The sequence below is a fragment of the Ranitomeya variabilis genome, chromosome 4 (assembly GCF_051348905.1).
Source record: "Ranitomeya variabilis isolate aRanVar5 chromosome 4, aRanVar5.hap1, whole genome shotgun sequence".
Taxonomy (NCBI): Eukaryota; Metazoa; Chordata; class Amphibia; order Anura; family Dendrobatidae; genus Ranitomeya; species Ranitomeya variabilis.
Genome location: NC_135235.1, coordinates 535262505 through 535281552, shown reverse-complemented (window position 1 = coordinate 535281552; position 19048 = coordinate 535262505). Strand labels below are relative to the sequence as shown.

Sequence of the window (19048 nt, the reverse complement as noted above, 5' to 3'; positions counted from 1 at the left end):
AAAACATGACAAGTTAATTAGGTTAAAAATCCTTATTCTGCAAGTTGGACATATTTTTCTTGAACCTGAATGTCTAGGTAGAAAAAAAACAGACGTCAAGTATGTCAACCCGTATAATTTATTTTCATTGACATGCCTTAATTATTGAAAAATTCAATCAGCGTTCCTTCCATTAAAGGACACCAAAATAAAATTATTTTCATGTTCTCCTTTATCCAATTACCATTTAAAATACTGCTGAATACTCCTTTTATTTGACCTGGGAGGCTTAAGAACCATAAAGGGACATGCCAACGTTCATACCCCATATTTGAGCATATAGTGGTTTTAGAACATTAATAGGATCATATCACCAAGAGCCAATATATGTGTTTGGGTGGTCCCATGGAATCAGAGAGGTTTTAACATTCCACAAAGTGATGACATCACCTATGGATATGCCATAACTTTCTGCTAATGGAACCACCACAATCCTTAGAATCAAGACTCCATGGCTTACAGTTTATGATTTTGACCCTTTGAAAGCTTTTTCCTTGCACTGCAAGAAGACCTGGGCTGCAGTTTTTATGATGGCCAATGCTCAGGACTGTTGCTGTACAGCAGAAAACTTTGAAAAACCCCAGTGCTAGATCAGCACTACAGTTCCTTAATTTTCATGATTGACAGGGTATTTAATGCTGCAAAATCCTAAAAAGATGCCATCACTTTTTTGGAATTGGAAACCTCTTTAAAGCTTGTAGAATACTTACCAAGCCCAATATATTTTTTTGTAGGTCATATACTTCAACATTAAAAAGTATGGATGCAGACTGAGGGTTGTGACATCTCTCTGGCAATGACTCCACTACCCTAGTGTCTAAGGGCCAACCCAGGATCAGTGATTTCCAGCCATCAGTCATAGTCCCAGGCAACCAATGAGTTATTCTAATTTAGTTCTTCTAAGTTCTTACACAGAAGAATGCGTATTGGAGCCCATTCCAAGAGTTGAGTCGAGCTGCGCAAAAGAAAGACACTGGAGTTTTTATGTACACAAAGCACATACTTTGGTAGAACAAAACAAATGAAGCACGCTAAGTGTCAGTCACTATTTGTGTTCCTCATATTTCAGATATCCAAATAGCTATACTTAGCTATGACAATATTCTAATTCTTGATTCAAAAGTGTGGTGAGATGAGTGACTGATGTGTTTTGCGGACATCGGCACGCCAGTGTGCAGCTGCAGGATTGCTTTGCAGTCCTTCTCATACAGTATGTAGGAGGAGATTGCTTGGGGGAATGGTAGAAAAACAAAAGATCACAAATTCTACTGAAAAATTCTAGTCACTTGATTATAGTGTCAAAGTGTATTAAAGATAGTATCTTCACTAACTGTTTTTGTACAAATTCTTTGTTCCAAGTAAACATTTCCAACAATTAAAATGACAGGCTTTCAAACAAAAAAATTTAGAACAAAGTCACTTTAAAATCTTCATTTAAAAAAAAACCATTACCGACTGTCATCTATTTTGCCTCAAGAATGAAGACAGTAATACCAAATGGAAGTCAAAGGTAAGCAATTGGGGAAAATATTTACAAAGAAAAATAGAATTTTCTCCACCTACCTTTACAAATACATAGTAATAAAGAATTCCCTGAAGGTATTATATAACTTTTATGAGGTAAGGCATTTAGAGTAGACTTAGAAACAGGTGTTCACTGAGATTTTTTTTTCTTTCGCAGACCTATCCGTTTTAAACGCCCATTAAATGCTGTATATATAGAAGTGAAAACCATGACCAGCATCATCATTGCCTTTTCTTCTCTGATCAGTTTAGAACTTCTACACCAGAATATCCACCATGAGCTCCTATCGTTTAAGCTCTGCAGGATCTTATACAGCTTCAAACTCATCTGGAGGCTTTGGAAGTGGCTTTGGGGGTAGCAGCTATGGAGGAAGCTTTGGTGGTGGCTATGGTAGTGGATCTGGTGGAGCATTTTCCTTAAACTCTGCTTTTGGATCCGGTGGTGGGTTCGCTGGTGGTGGCTTTGGTGGAGGAGCATCTGGCGGCTTTGGTTCCTTTGGTGGAGGTGAGAAACAGACCATGCAAAACCTCAATGACCGTCTGGCTTCCTACTTGGAGAACGTTAGAGCACTTGAGGCTGCTAATGCTGAGCTGGAAGCAAAGATTCGAGCATGGTATGAGAAACAAGCTGGTGCTGGAGGCGATGCAGCTTCCAAAGACTACAGCAAGTACTATGACATTATCAATGACTTGGGAAGCAAGGTGCAGTACCATTGTCTTTGATTTATTGAATGATAACTTTTGTTATAGCTGTCACCGTTGTATTGTGCTATTATCCGAGGCATAACGTGAAACTCTCCAAAACCTATTACAGAAACCCTTCTGTCACAACTTAATAATAGTAACATTGTTTTCCTTAAGTGGGGTTGCTGTAATTTTTAGGCTTTCTTTAGGTTTTAGGAAGCACGTACAACTCAACGTTTGCACCCCCCTCTAAATCTGCTCAATTAAGTGTCTATTAGTCAACAGTTATTTTTATACATTTTTTATTTCTTTCTTCATTTTTAGATCCTTGCAGCTACCATTGAAAATTCCCGTGTTGTTCTTCAGATTGACAATGCCAAACTGGCTGCTGATGACTTCAGACTGAAGTAGGTCCAATTAAATATTTTAACACATTGATTTCATAATACAGTAACATTTTCAAAATATTATTTTGAATGGAAAAGTTTGGATTATGAGTAAGCTGTTACTCATGGGATGTATTTAGGTCAAGAATGTCTTGTAGCAATGAAAGACTTGGAAATGTATTGGGCTATTTTGAGGTAAAATAAAGCTGCTTCAGGCAAGATAGACTAACATAGGTCTTAAAGGGTAATCTATAATTATTAAACCTGGGTTGAAAATAAAAAAAAGTCATAAATGATTTAAATAAAGGAAAAAAAGTAAATGATAGAAAGCAAGATGCGCTTGATAAAAACTTGACGCTCCTAATTCCCAATGTAAATTCTGTAACAGTGCTGCCTACCTATATTACCATATAATACTAGTGTCATCTTATCTGGTCCAGGGATGTCTTCGAACACAAGAGCCTTCATATGACAGCCCTCCTCTGCCTCCCAATAATTACCCATTGGAAGTGAGGAAATAATTCCTGAAGACTAATATACTACATACACAAAGATTGAATTAGACATTTTGATATCAGGAAGGAACATATGTTTTCCCAAAGTTATACCAATACTGAAAAAATATCTATTTTTTTTGTTCATAAGGTATGAGAACGAGCTGGCTCTCCGCCAGAGTGTTGAGGCTGACACCAACGGACTCCGCAGAGTCTTGGATGAATTGACCCTGTCCAGAGGAGATCTGGAGATCCAGATAGAGAGCCTGTCTGAAGAACTGGCTTACCTGAAGAAGAACCATGAGGAGGTAAGATTTGGGGAGATATTGCATCCAACTTTTTTTTTATTAATGAAGAAACATTATTGTTTGTACTATTTTAGATGAGCTATTCAATTCCCCAAAATGTTCACATAATGTAAAAATTGACAGACTACCTTAAACTAAGCGATTTTGCATCATAGTGCAATAAAGAAGCAATGTCAGGCAATGGTTTACGTTTCAAAAAATACTTTACAAAAGTGGAATTGCTATAATATAAATTAAATGTAGAAATTCTTTCCATTAATTATTTTTGTTCTTGAAAGGGACTGTCTGATTTGACTAAATCCTTTTGTCAGAAAAATATATGACAACAAACTGATCACAGTGTAACCCACATCTAAGACCTCCAGCAAATAGCTGTAATCTGGGGATGAACCAGTAGCGCAGCTACCAGGGGCAGAGGTGTTGCCCCGAGCCCTGCGCTCTGAGGGGGCCCACCCGGTGCTACGCTACTGTAACTGTATCGGTGTGCACAGCGCCAATAGTTACACTGCGGCATAGAAGGGAGACACGATCTCTGCCTATGGGGGTGCATTATACTATAGAGTCTGCCTATTGGGGGTGCATTATACTATAAAGATTCTGCCTATGGGGGGTGCATTATACAATATAGAATCTGCCTTTGGGGGGTGCAGAATACTATAGAATCTGCCTATGGGGAGTGCAATATACCCTATAGCGTATGCTCATGGGGGGAATGCATTATACTATAGAGGCCTATGGGGAGTACATCATACTATATGGAGACCTATGGGGAGTGCATTATACTATATTGACAATCTGGTGAATTATACTATATGGAGGCTATCTAGGGCGTCATCATACAATGTGGAGATTACAATGAGGGGGCCATTATACAGTGCTGGAGCCATTAAACAATTTAGTGGCTACTAAGGCTGGTTTCACACTTGCGGAGGAAGCAAGGAGGAAGTACGCTACCATCCACAGCTGCACAGCAATGCAAGTGTGAAACCAGCCTAAGGGGTCAGTACACTGAGTGGGTGGTACTATACAGTGAGGGGGCATTATACTGTGTACAGGGGAGCTGTACCGGGGAGAGACTCAGGACATTGTTAAATGTAAAGTGGGCACTTATTGTTATAGGGGAACACGGGTTACTGTGACTGTCAAAGGGGCACACAGGGCAATATTACTTTCTAGGTTTCTAATGGGCACTGTTTTCTAGGGCACTTGCACCCGCCATCACTGTATTTTAGACTCTAGAATCTAGAGGATTGCTTTAGAATTTAGAGGGCACACAGAACCACACAGTAGGTGCAGTAATAGGGGCACAAACGGCAGCAGCGGCTCAGCATTGGTGTATCAGCAGGATAAGGAGTTTGTGCAGGTTTGGAATAGATGGTGATGGCTGGAATATGAGAAGTGAAAATGTGTCTTTGATGTAATCTCTGCAGCTGAGTCCTGGCTGGAGAAGTTGTCATGTCGGTCTGGGCCACATGGAAAAGACGGTGTTAGGGCTAGCGGAACTCACCAAATAATTAGAAGGATGCCACCGTGCAAAGATGGAACCTGCTGCTGAGTAATGACGGACTATATGGTGGTATAATGTGGATGCACACATGGGTTAGCTTCACCCGGTATAAAGGAAGCGAACTCTGTTGCGTCACAGGGCCGTGGTACCGCATAAAGAGCGCAAGCATAGAGTCACAGAACTCTGTCCCAAGACTCAGGGAAAGAGTTCCTAGACCTGTTGCGCTCGACACCACTACTGGGGTGTCAGAGATTAACAGAAATAATAATAATTTAATGCACAAGAGTGTGTGCAGTGCCACTCTGGCGGACGCCACTAACCACCCAGACTTGGGCCAGGAAAGTGCTCTATTAGCGCACGGCGCTGCATGGGCGGTCACTGCTATCAGACGCTGTATCGTGTGCTAGCTGTGCAAAATTGCACTATCAGGCACTAGGTGGCTTCCACCATTCACAAGCCATGCGAACCTTTTATAGCGGAAGCTCTCCAGGACCTTCCTAGCTGTCCAATAGGAGCTGCTACAGGACCGGAGCATGTGACCCCCCAACCTCCAATGAGAGGTCATCCCTTGGGCATGCTCAGAAGATGAAAAGCAGGACACCTGCTCGCCGCTGATCAGTACTGGTTACAAAGGCTGAGCCTGGAAGGACAGCAGTGACCAGCCGCACAGTATCAGCTTGAGCCAGACGCTGGGACCGATGTCTCTGCTGAGCAGGCTCCACTGCGGCTGGAGGAGAATGGGAGACTGCAGCGGAGATGGTTCGAGATTCCCACCATGCAGCGGTGGGAACTCGACACCTAACAGACGGGAAAAGTGAATGATTACATCAGAAAGAACGTCCTCTGTAAATCACCATGTGCTATAATCACTTATATGTTCTGTAATATTGGTATTTACCACTGACCATATGGCGTCAATGTTGATCTTTAGAGATTATTTTCAGCAACAGTGTGGTCATCTGCTGAGGTTCTCCTACAACCACTACTACGGTGTGTCACCGAGTTGTAATTTTGGTTACCTGGTTAAGGGCCCACTCAGAAGTTTCAATCCCCTGAACCAAAACCCTAGGTAAGCCTCTGGGATGAACCTAGGAGAACATATGTGTTACAGAACACAGAATACCACCACAGAAATAATGAAGAATTACATCATTTTCATCTCATGGATTTGTCAGTGTAAAACAGTCGAGTCAAGGGTAGTGTGAATAAGATGTTAAACACAATGGCCTTGATTCATCAGAAATCTGGGGTAAAACACTTTGAAAATATGTTTTTTTGCGATACTTGAGGTTGCACAAAATCTTTTAGACGTTTTTTCATTTTTGTGAAAGCTTTGGCCAGCTTGACAGGTGGAGCAGGGATGGAAATCAAGCAGGGGTGGAAATAGGACAGGACAGACTGTGGCAACACCTCATTTTCTAATTCATGACGAGTAACGACGTATCTTATGCCACAAATATTACTCCAGTATCTATAGTAAGATTGTGGTGAGGCACATGCCATTTTTAAGATGCTCCTGACTAATTAAGAGACATGCAACTCTTAATGAATCAGGAATCTCTGACTACAACACGTCCCCTCATCAAGAATGGTGTGAACAATGCCAGTCTTGATGAATCAGGGCTAATAACTACAGTGAATGAATAACATTGCTACGTTACTTTAATTGGAACTTTCCTTTTAACAAACTTTGCATAAATCAATAGTACAGGCTATAAGAAACTTTGTAATAATTTTATCAGAGAAATAAGCTTCCTTCCCCACTTATCAGGTACTTCTTTCTCTCCCCTCTGCTCACTGAATTTGTCATCCATTCTAAAAAAAAAAAAAGGATTTGTCTTTTTCAGATAAGAAGGACAGCAAGTTTCCTGTGGTGTCATGTGACATAGTCCGTTATATTCTATGGAATAGGGAGGGGACAGGAGGAATGAAGAGCAGGGAGAGGAAACAGGCAGAGGGAGACAAAGACAGATTGCTGTGAGCTTTGTAAGGCAGACAGCTCAGTACTCCTGTATAATATCCTTCATATTCTGCTGCTTGTATCTATGTGTTTTTTTTTCTATAGCACTAACATATTCCGCAGCAAAAAATTAAAACCAGGAAAAACTCTAGGTGGACAATATATGGCACAGATCTCAGCTGCTTGTTCCACACCTCCCCAGCTTCTTGTGGACTGTAAATTTAAGGTAACCTGTCACCAGAAAAAATGCTATTAACCTGCAGATATGGGATTAATCTTTGGTTAATAGTGTTATTATGCTAACTGGCGCTTGCACTTGCCCTAACGGGCCAGCGCTGGTTCAGTCACTGCTTTGAGTATACAGAGTGGCGGCTGTAGCCGCACTCTAGGCCTTGACTGTCTACCGACCCTAATGCCATGGGTGCAGTTACAGCCGCCGCTCTGTATACTTAGAGCAGTGACTGATCCTGCACCGGTGTCGCACTTGTGACTGAAACTGTGCCCCCTCGCCCTGACTGACACTGCGTTAGGGATGGCTGTTAGTCAGGGTCGAGGATGTGGTTACAGCAGCCGCTCTGTACATTCAGAGCGGTGATTGAACCAACGCCTGCGCCGCCTCTGTGACTAAAACTGGAACGCTGCTGGGGAGAATAAAGTTTATTTTTTTCCCACTACATTCGGCTAAGTGCAGGCACCATGCAGCATAACATTATGCCAATGTTTTTTTCTGGTGAATGGTTCCATTTAAAGTGTGGATCATGCAGAGGGGAAAATTGGTGATAATGCAGGATGCCAGTCACATAATGGTCACACTCAGGACAGTTAAATCAAAGTACAGTTAGCCTTTATTGCTATGCAGATTTAAGCAGGATATTGACCATATGCCTCACTGATTATAGTTAATCAAGAAAAGTGAAATAAATAACACATAAGCATACTGTCAGCTGGCACTTCTGTCCGAATTCAGTGAGATCACATCTATTTTGTCTGGAGTAAGTTGTGTATGTTTTCTAGGAGATGAGCATTGCAAAGAGCAACACTTCTGGAACAGTGAACGTGGAAATGGATGCTGCCCCAGGTGTGGATCTCACTAAGCATCTGAATGACATGAGAGCAGACTATGAAGCATTGGCTGAGAAGAACCGGAGGGATGCAGAGGCATGGTTCAATGCCAAGGTGAGATCTTTAAGTGTTTTAGTTTTTATTTCTTTAAATACACTAAAAGGTATCCAAATGATTACCCCTTTTATTAAGACCAGATTTCCTTTATGTATACTGCCCATATTCTTTAGGAGGATCATCGCTTTAGATTACTACTTTTCAATGCAATTTTAGGTGGTCATATCAAAGAGATTTCACTATGTTAGATACCGTATTTGGGTTCTACTGGACAAATAAACTTTTCAATAGTCCAAGTCAATATCTTTTTTGCCCCATCATGAAATCTTACATTTTGAGTGGTCATGAAATTTATTTTATTAGATGGTGGCAAAATGTTTATGATTTCTTGTTTCAGAGCAAGGAACTGAATAAAGAAATTTCAGCTGGCGTGGAACAAGTAGAAACGAGCAAGAGTGAAATTTCAGATCTCAGACGTACCCTGCAGGCCTTGGAGATTGAGCTTCAATCGCAGCTTGCTCTGGTAAGTCAAGGTCTTTTTAGACAGCAGCATTGTACCAATGTTTAACACTAATATCTTTAGTGGTTGTACTAAAGCTAAATTGCAGAACTAAGGATCTACTAGTCATTGTTACATTTCTAAAATATGTTTGCTTTTAGAAAAAATCTCTTGAAGACACCTTGGCTGAGGTAGACGGCCGTTACGGATTACAACTACAGCAGCTCCAGATTGCTATCAATGGAATTGAGGAGCAGCTGGCACAGATCCGATTTGACATAGAAAGACAAGGCCAAGAGTACAGAGACCTACTCGATATCAAGGCAAGGCTGGAAAAGGAAATTGAAACATACCGCCGCCTGCTGGAGGGAGAACTGGGGTAAGCAGCATAAAAAATATACAAACCCTATGTCAAAAAAACAAACATTTAACCAAAACAACTTAAAAAGGAACATTTTTAAGCTGACCACAGATAAGATGCATAATCTGAAACAGAGTCATCATCGATTAACTAGAGATGATTGAATCTTTTTATACCTGATTTCAGAAATTTTTCCAAAAATTATCATTCGAATCACATCAATTGTATCATGTCTACCATTTATAATACTTTTGGATGCCCTCAAGTTCCAAAGGTGACTGCTACAATATTGAATCCCTAGAGATAAGCCCCAAGATATAACTATATAGTTTTCAATTATAATACTGCTAACTCCTCTCATTGATGGTATTATAACACAGATATTTAGAGTAAGACCTTTCACACCATAATTACAAGAGAATGTAATGCTAATAACATTTCAAGGTGCTTTTTATCTACAGTTTATCTGGTTCACTTCTAGACCCAGATATGGCTGTGCATCTTTCACACATAGTAAAACTACACAGCTGTCCCAGGCTTTTGATTTCTGTTCTGTATTACAACTTTCCTACCATAACTCTCCAATACATCCTGGCAAATGCTCATTCTGTCTCTCCATCCTTCATCTAGTCATCTGTCTTCAGTGCTTTATTCACAATACTCCGAAGAGTTCCATGTCCATGACTTATTGCTTGATTTTGCTTTCTTTCTCACCCATTAACCTCAGCTGTTTTCCTGGACAACCCTTGACATAAGCCCCTCTACTTTGGTAGATAGTACTGCTAAAAGTAACCTGAACTTTTTTATTAAGCGGGTTTCTCCTTTCAGAAATTAATGGCATATTGTAAGAATATGGCATCACTTACGAGCGACTGATACCAATTCCAAGAAAGCAGCGCTTAAACTACTCGTTAAACTACAAAAAACTAACAAATATTTATATCTCTTACCCACCACCTTCCTGTTGGTTTGTCCATGAAACATCTTGAAAGGATTTGTCCTTGGATGCACAACATACAAAATTCATATTCAAATAGATAAAAAAATGAACTAATTTCTAATATGCCATCAACAGACAATTTTCAAGCTCAAGCTCATCCTCAAGTGTCAGCCAAAGCAAGTCATCTGCTGTATCATCCTCATCCTCAGGGGTTGTGAAAACAGAATCAATAGATTCAAAAAAAGGTAATGTAATGTTTTCTCATTCCTCTCATACTTTTATGGACATTCTTGTATAGGATAATTTCCTTTTAGAAAAAACTGCCTGAACGGGAAAAGTTTATCATGTGACTTAACATATAGTTAGAATATTACTCTTAATTGTCCTACATTTGGTCATGTTTCTAAAGCTTCAAAACGAGATGTCTAATTGAGGTTGCATGATTATCTGAGTTTAAGACTTAAAAAAGATCTTTGCCTAATATGAGAAAAAGCACCATTCTTATTCACAAGCCTTGCATGGAACATTTTAAAAGTTAGTGACTGGTAATATCAGATACAGGTTACAGAGAAGATACATTTCTAAAATTAGGCAGCCATGTTTCCTTATATCTAACAAATAGTATAATGATTGAACATCATCGGGTAGAATAATTCAAATAAACAGTAGCTCGTTGGTCATCTACTGCTTGGCAAAGTTTGCAAATATTTTTTTTCTTGGGTCTAACCAAATAAAATTAGCAAAAAATATGTTACAAACCAGTAACATGATTGTCCAATTATTCACAGTAGATGATGATAGTGATAGTAGATGATACGACCTTTGTGTTCATTTAAGTTCTTGATCCAAATACCTTGGACGTACCAAACATGAACTTCCAAAAAAGACAGAAGCTACTACATTACATCCATCACTTGAATTGATGTTCAATTTGTAATTTGATAATCATTCCATATTAGATGAATTATCTGGTTTAGAAATCCCCATTTTATATTTCCTATTAACTAATTCTAAGTTTGTGTGGGGTTCTCGGTTCAGCATCCTTATTTCTTATCAGAGTGAGAGCAGTTACAAAAAGCCTCTCTCGTTCTGGAGGACCTCGAGTTAACCAGACAACCCATTGATAGTAATGAGCACTGTGTAATACTTAATTTCCTCTGTGGAGGTGCTGCAAAGAAAATGAACAACTACTGGCAGGTTTCCCCACAGACTACAGATGAGGATAAGTGGGGATCCCAAGTGGATGACATTTTGTGGTTAGCATAATGTCAATGGACCATTCTCCCAGGGATTGTCCAAGGTGGGCAACTCTTTAAAGTAAAAATGGTTGCAGAAAATCTGGTAATTTCACAAATATGTGAAGTATGAAAAACGTCACGAAGAATAAAATTATATAGATCTGGGATGCCTACAAAAATCAATTAAGTCTGGAGGGACATAGTTGTGGACAATATCAGGGCATGTGTTCAGCATGTTAGGAACCAAAGGAGGTACTAGGATATTTAGATAAAAGGCAAGGGCAGAATTTGTGCACCAAGTGAAGCTAGGCCTACAGTAATTCTAATATAGTTTCATAAAGGAAATTAAATTGTTATAGGGCAGAAGATCTCCTATGATACAGAGAGATTTTATGGAGGCTTAAAGGGGTAATGCAGCCTTTATAAATTCTTCATAAATATTAAACGGTATGTGTGGAGGTATGGCTATTTACACCCCCTATAATCAGCTGTTTTCATAGCATCCAGCACTTTTAAGCAGTTGCTGTGGTTCGTACTTGTCAGCACCTTATTTTTAGTGGTTTTTCAAGCTGTTGCATTATAACAATTGGAAGAAAACTGCAATATCTTGATTGGCCAATGCAAAAATAAACTACAGGTAAGTAAAAATGAGGCTATAGCCTATGTAAACAGGGCAGATTGCAGCCCTTTCCCACAACAGATCAGAGGAGGGAAAATAGTCGGACCTTCAAGGATCTAACATTGATAGTTAATCCTAAGAGTAAGCCATACATTTTAAAAGCTGTATAAACCCTTTAAGTATGATGATTGTGATATGGAGAAATGTCCTTGTTGTAGAGAAGAAAACTATTATTCTGCTCACAAAACCATTTCATTACAGACCCAAGCAAAAGCAAAAGGGTAAAGACCATCATAGAAGAAATGGTAGATGGAAAGGTGGTTTCTTCTTCTTTCAATGAAATTGAAGAAAAGATTAATTAAGAAGATAGACCGAGACCTTCACCACAACTTTGGGCTTCATGAAGTATAATTCTCTGCTATCACTGTGATGAGAATGAATGATATTGGGAACTTTACATGATGAAATAAATCTGTCTTTATAGTAATTCCTTTCCTTGAGTCTTTTTCTTGAGAGGGACATAATAGTAGATTTTTCTACTCAATAGAACAAATAGAGGGTCCCTTGTGGTGATGGTCTTTTGTGGAGGTTGGAGTTGCCACCATTGTGGGTGCTGATAGGTAGTGTGACTGGTGCCTCAACTCTGGGAGGAGGCAGGGGTTAGGTTTAGGATTTGGGAGAAATCTTTATTTTATTACTCAGATTCCATGGTTCACAATTGTGGCCATTGCTTGAGCCTTTTTCTTGAGAGGATCATAATAGTAGATTCTCCTACTCAATAGAACAAATTGAGGGTCCCTTGTGGTGATGGTCTTTTGTGGAGACTGGGGTTGCCACCATTGTGGGTGCTGATAGGAAGTGTGACTGTTGCTTCAACTCTGGGAAGAGGCAGGGGGTTAGGCTTGGGATTTGGAGGGGAATCTTTATTTTATTACTCAGATTTCATGGTTCACAATTTTGGCCTTTGTAAAGCTCGGGTATAAAGTATTCCTTATCCTACAGGCATACCCATATATAAATAGAACTGATCCATCACTTGTGCACCGGGTTTAATTTTTTGGGTGGTTTAGAGGTAGCAGCCAGGACGTATCTCTATCACTTCAGAAGATACCAGTGTTACTGTATAAAAGGCCCAATGTAGATGAGGAATCCCTGTTACAGATTTTTGTTTTGGATCCAAGTATTTTAAGGTCTGCCTTTTGGAATTTATTATTTGTTATGATCTCTAAGTTTTTTCCATATTTTCCTACACCTCAAAAATACAGATAGTCTAAGGGGCACCTAGTAGAAGCGGTAAATCTTACAGGTAGCCATGATTTTATCCTGCAGGAAAAAGCAGACATCGACCACTTCTGTTGACCACATTGAATGAAGGGTATGGTAGTTGGAAGTACACCTAGACCATGGTCCACCTATGCAGTCAAAAAGTATTCTGCCACACAAAATGATTCAGTACCATTAAAGGTTATTCCCCTCCCCATCCCTTCATTGATGGGTATTATTGAAATAAGTTTATAGTGAAGGGCAATTTTTTCTAGATTACTATTTAGTAAAATTCTCTGTCTCTGATGATTACAATGTTGTTATTCTTTACTGCTCATTGCCCGAGAGAGGGTGCTGCTGTCTAACATCAGTAGCTGAACATGTTCAAAGCTTATAAGCTCTTTCGAAAAGTAAGTGCTGCTCTGAAGCTGCCCAGGATCATTGGAGCACACAGTTGGCTTCTGATCTGGTCAGCTTCAGCTCTATTGCCCTTTTGATACTGCAGAGGCAAAGCTGCCTTAAAACTGCCTCGTATTGCAGCATTGGGAGTAAACAGGTTTAGCCAGTGGCTCAACAAATAATTCTAGTCTGAAAAGTCAATCAAGCGTGAACAACAGCCCTCAGCAGCTGGGAGGTCGGTTGGCTGGTGAATGGGACAATCATGAATCGTGTTTTCATTAGTGCCCAATAGATTAATGTTGCAAATCACTCTTCTCTTTAACAGTACTGGCACCTGCTCATTGTATTTAGAGGACTGTGGATCTCAGTGCTTGGGTGTAAGGGCTCATTATAGGGAATCTGTTATGGTTCTCAATGGCAAGAGAACATAGCCCAGCAAACAAAAGAACTAGCTCTTGGAAGGATGGAAACTAAACTGACCATGAACTAAACCTGCCGCACAACTAACAGTAGCCGGGTAGCGTTGCCTACGTATTTTATTCCTAGACGCCCAGCGCCAGCCGGAGGACTAACTAATCCTGGCAGAGGAAAATATAGTCCTGGCTCACCTCTAGAGAAATTTCCCCGAAAGGCAGACAGAGGCCCCCACATATATTGGCGGTGATTTAAGATGAAAATGACAAACGTAGTATGAAAATAGGTTTAGCAAAATTGAGGTCCGCTTACTAGATAGCAGGAAGACAGAAAGGGCACTTTCATGGTCAGCTGAAAACCCTATCAAAACACCATCCTGAAATTACTTTAAGACTCTAGTATTAACTCATAACATCAGAGTGGCAATTTCAGATCACAAGAGCTTTCCAGACACAGAAACGAAACTACAGCTGTGAACTGGAACAAAATGCAAAAACAAACAAGGACTAAAGTCCAACTTAGCTGGAAGTTGTCTAGTAGCAGGAACATGCACAGAAAGGCTTCTGATTACAATGTTGACCGGCATGGAAGTGACAGAGGAGCAAGGCTAAATAGCGACTCCCACCTCCTGATGGAAACAGGTGAACAGAGGGGATGATGCACACCAGTTCAATTCCACCAGTGGCCACCGGGGGAGCCCAAAATCCAATTTCACAACAGTACCCCCCCCTCAAGGAGGGGGCACCGAACCCTCACCAGAACCACCAGGGCGATCAGGATGAGCCCTATGAAAGGCACGGACCAGATCGGAGGCATGAACATCAGAGGCAGTCACCCAAGAATTATCCTCCTGACCGTATCCCTTCCATTTGACCAGATACTGGAGTTTCCGTCTGGAAACACGGGAGTCCAAGATTTTTTCCACAACGTACTCCAACTCGCCCTCAACCAACACCGGAGCAGGAGGCTCAACGGAAGGCACAACCGGTACCTCATACCTGCGCAATAATGACCGATGAAAAACATTATGAATAGAAAAAGATGCAGGGAGGTCCAAACGGAAGGACACAGGGTTAAGAATCTCCAATATCTTGTACGGGCCGATGAACCGAGGTTTAAACTTAGGAGAAGAAACCCTCATAGGGACAAAACGAGAAGACAACCACACCAAGTCCCCAACACAAAGCCGAGGACCAACCCGACGTCGGCGGTTGGCAAAAAGCTGAGTCTTCTCCTGGGACAACTTTAAATTGTCCACTACCTGCCCCCAAATCTGATGCAACCTCTCCACCACAGCATCCACTCCAGGGCAATCCGAAGATTCCACCTGACCAGAAGAAAATCGAGGATGAAACCCCGAATTACAGAAAAAAGGAGACACCAAGGTGGCAGAGCTGGCCCGATTATTGAGGGCAAACTCCGCTAAAGGCAAAAAAGCAACCCAATCATCCTGATCTGCAGACACAAAACACCTCAAATATGTCTCCAAGGTCTGATTCGTCCGCTCGGTCTGGCCATTAGTCTGAGGATGGAAAGCAGACGAGAAAGACAAATCTATGCCCATCCTAGCACAGAATGCTCGCCAAAATCTAGACACGAATTGGGTTCCTCTGTCAGAAACGATATTCTCCGGAATACCATGAAAACGGACCACATTTTGAAAAAACAGAGGAACCAACTCGGAAGAAGAAGGCAACTTAGGCAGGGGAACCAAATGGACCATCTTAGAGAAACGGTCACACACCACCCAGATGACAGACATCTTCTGAGAAACAGGAAGATCCGAAATAAAATCCATCGAGATGTGCGTCCAGGGCCTCTTCGGGATAGGCAAGGGCAACAACAATCCACTAGCCCGAGAACAACAAGGCTTGGCCCGAGCACAAACGTCACAAGACTGCACAAAGCCTCGCACATCTCGAGACAGGGAAGGCCACCAGAAGGACCTTGCCACCAAATCCCTGGTACCAAAGATTCCAGGATGACCTGCCAACGCAGAAGAATGAACCTCAGAAATGACTTTACTGGTCCAATCATCAGGAACAAACAGTCTACCAGGTGGGCAACGATCAGGTCTATCCGCCTGAAACTCCTGCAAGGCCCGCCGCAGGTCTGGAGAAACGGCAGACAATATCACTCCATCCTTAAGGATACCTGTAGGTTCAGAATTACCAGGGGAGTCAGGCTCAAAACTCCTAGAAAGGGCATCCGCCTTAACATTCTTAGAACCCGGCAGGTAGGACACCACAAAATTAAACCGAGAGAAAAACAACGACCAGCGCGCCTGTCTAGGATTCAGGCGTCTGGCGGACTCAAGATAAATTAGATTTTTGTGGTCAGTCAATACCACCACCTGATGTCTAGCCCCCTCAAGCCAATGACGCCACTCCTCAAAAGCCCACTTCATGGCCAAAAGCTCCCGATTCCCAACATCATAATTCCGCTCGGCGGGCGAAAATTTACGCGAGAAAAAGGCACAAGGTCTCATCACGGAGCAATCGGAACTTCTCTGCGACAAAACCGCCCCAGCTCCGATTTCAGAAGCGTCGACCTCAACCTGAAAAGGAAGAGCAACATCAGGCTGACGCAACACAGGGGCGGAAGAAAAGCGGCGCTTAAGCTCCCGAAAGGCCTCCACAGCAGCAGGGGACCAATCAGCAACATCAGCACCCTTCTTAGTCAAATCAGTCAATGGTTTAACAACATCAGAAAAACCAGCAATAAATCGACGATAAAAGTTAGCAAAGCCCAAAAATTTCTGAAGACTCTTAAGAGAAGAGGGTTGCGTCCAATCACAAATAGCCTGAACCTTGACAGGATCCATCTCGATGGAAGAGGGGGAAAAAATATATCCCAAAAAGGAAATCTTTTGAACCCCAAAAACGCACTTAGAACCCTTCACACACAAGGAATTAGACCGCAAAACCTGAAAAACCCTCCTGACCTGCTGGACATGAGAGTCCCAGTCATCCGAAAAAATCAAAATATCATCCAGATACACAATCATAAATTTATCCAAATAATCACGGAAAATGTCATGCATAAAGGACTGAAAGACTGAAGGGGCATTTGAAAGACCAAAAGGCATCACCAAATACTCAAAGTGGCCCTCGGGCGTATTAAATGCGGTTTTCCACTCATCTCCCTGCTTAATTCGCACCAAATTATACGCCCCACGGAGATCTATCTTAGAGAACCACTTGGCCCCCTTTATGCGAGCAAACAAATCAGTCAGCAGTGGCAACGGATATTGATATTTAACCGTGATTTTATTCAAAAGCCGATAATCAATACACGGCCTCAAAGAGCCATCTTTCTTAGCCACAAAGAAAAAACCGGCTCCTAAGGGAGATGACGAAGGATGAATATGTCCCTTTTCCAAGGACTCCTTTATATATTCTCGCATAGCAGCATGTTCAGGCACAGACAGATTAAATAAACGACCCTTAGGGTATTTACTACCCGGAATCAAATCTATGGCACAATCGCACTCCCGGTGCGGAGGTAATGAACCAAGCTTAGGTTCTTCAAAAACGTCACGATATTCAGTCAAGTATTCAGGAATCTCGGAGGGAATAGATGATGAAATGGAAACCACAGGTACGTCCCCATGCGTCCCCTTACATCCCCAGCTTAACACAGACATAGCTTTCCAGTCAAGGACTGGGTTATGAGATTGCAGCCATGGCAATCCAAGCACCAACACATCATGTAGGTTATACAGCACAAGAAAGCGAATAATCTCCTGGTGATCCGGATTAATCCGCATAGTTACTTGTGTCCAGTATTGTGGTTTATTACTAGCCAATGGGGTGGAGTCAATCCCCTTCAGGGGTATAGGAGTTTCAAGAGGCTCCAAATCATACCCACAGCGTTTGGCAAAGGACCAATCCATAAGACTCAAAGCGGCGCCAGAGTCGACATAGGCATCCGCGGTAATAGATGATAAAGAACAAATCAGGGTCACAGATAGAATAAACTTAGACTGTAAAGTGCCAATTGAAACAGACTTATCAAGCTTCTTAGTACGCTTAGAGCATGCTGATATAACATGAGTTGAATCACCGCAATAGAAGCACAACCCATTTTTTCGTCTAAAATTCTGCCGTTCACTTCTGGACAGAATTCTATCACATTGCATATTCTCTGGCGTCTTCTCAGTAGACACCGCCAAATGGTGCACAGGTTTGCGCTCCCGCAGACGCCTATCGATCTGGATAGCCATTGTCATGGACTCGTTCAGACCCGCAGGCACAGGGAACCCCACCATAACATCCTTGATGGCATCAGAGAGACCCTCTCTGAAATTCGCCGCCAGGGCGCACTCATTCCACTGAGTAAGCACAGCCCATTTACGGAATTTCTGGCAGTATATTTCAGCTTCGTCTTGCCCCTGAGATAGGGACATCAAGGCCTTTTCCGCCTGAAGCTCTAACTGAGGTTCCTCATAAAGCAACCCCAAGGCCAGAAAAAACGCATCCACATTGAGCAACGCAGGATCCCCTGGAGCCAATGCAAAAGCCCAATCCTGAGGGTCGCCCCGGAGCAAGGAAATCACAATCCTGACCTGCTGAGCAGGATCTCCAGCAGAGCGAGATTTCAGGGACAAAAACAACTTGCAATTATTTTTGAAATTTTGAAAGCAAGATCTATTCCCCGAGAAAAATTCAGGCAAAGGAATTTTAGGTTCAGATATAGGAACATGAACAACAAAATCTTGTAAATTTTGAACTTTCGTGGTGAGATTATTCAAACCTGCAGCTAAACTCTGAATATCCATTTTAAACAGGTGAACACAGAGCCATTCCAGGATTAGAAGGAGAGAGAGAGAGAAAGGCTGCAATATAGGCAGACTTGCAAGAGATTCAATTACAAGCACACTCAGAACTGAAGGAAAAAAAAAAAAAAAAAAAAAACTCTTCTGCAGACTTCTCTTTTCTCTCCTTTCTCTGTCAATTAATTTAACCCTTTTTGGCCGGTCAAACTGTTATGGTTCTCAATGGCAAGAGAACATAGCCCAGCAAACAAAAGAACTAGCTCTTGGAAGGATGGAAACTAAACTGACCATGAACTAAACCTGCCGCACAACTAACAGTAGCCGGGTAGCGTTGCCTACGTTTTTTATTCCTAGACGCCCAGCGCCAGCCGGAGGACTAACTAATCCTGGCAGAGGAAAATATAGTCCTGGCTCACCTCTAGAGAAATTTCCCCGAAAGGCAGACAGAGGCCCCCACATATATTGGCGGTGATTTAAGATGAAAATGACAAACGTAGTATGAAAATAGGTTTAGCAA

General features: G+C 41.7%; 1 protein-coding gene across 1 annotated transcript; it reads left to right on the top strand.

Annotated features, from left to right (window-relative positions):
• The first annotated feature begins 1779 nt into the window (after positions 1-1779).
• On the top strand, positions 1780-12165 carry LOC143765600 (keratin, type I cytoskeletal 47 kDa-like). The gene is made up of 8 exons (XM_077252438.1): positions 1780-2265; positions 2572-2654; positions 3279-3435; positions 7917-8078; positions 8419-8544; positions 8682-8899; positions 9957-10066; positions 11940-12165. Exons 1-8 carry the CDS (start codon positions 1840-1842, stop codon positions 12038-12040), a joined length of 1383 nt encoding a protein of 460 aa, XP_077108553.1. The 5' UTR covers positions 1780-1839; the 3' UTR covers positions 12041-12165.
• The last annotated feature ends 6883 nt before the right edge of the window (positions 12166-19048 follow it).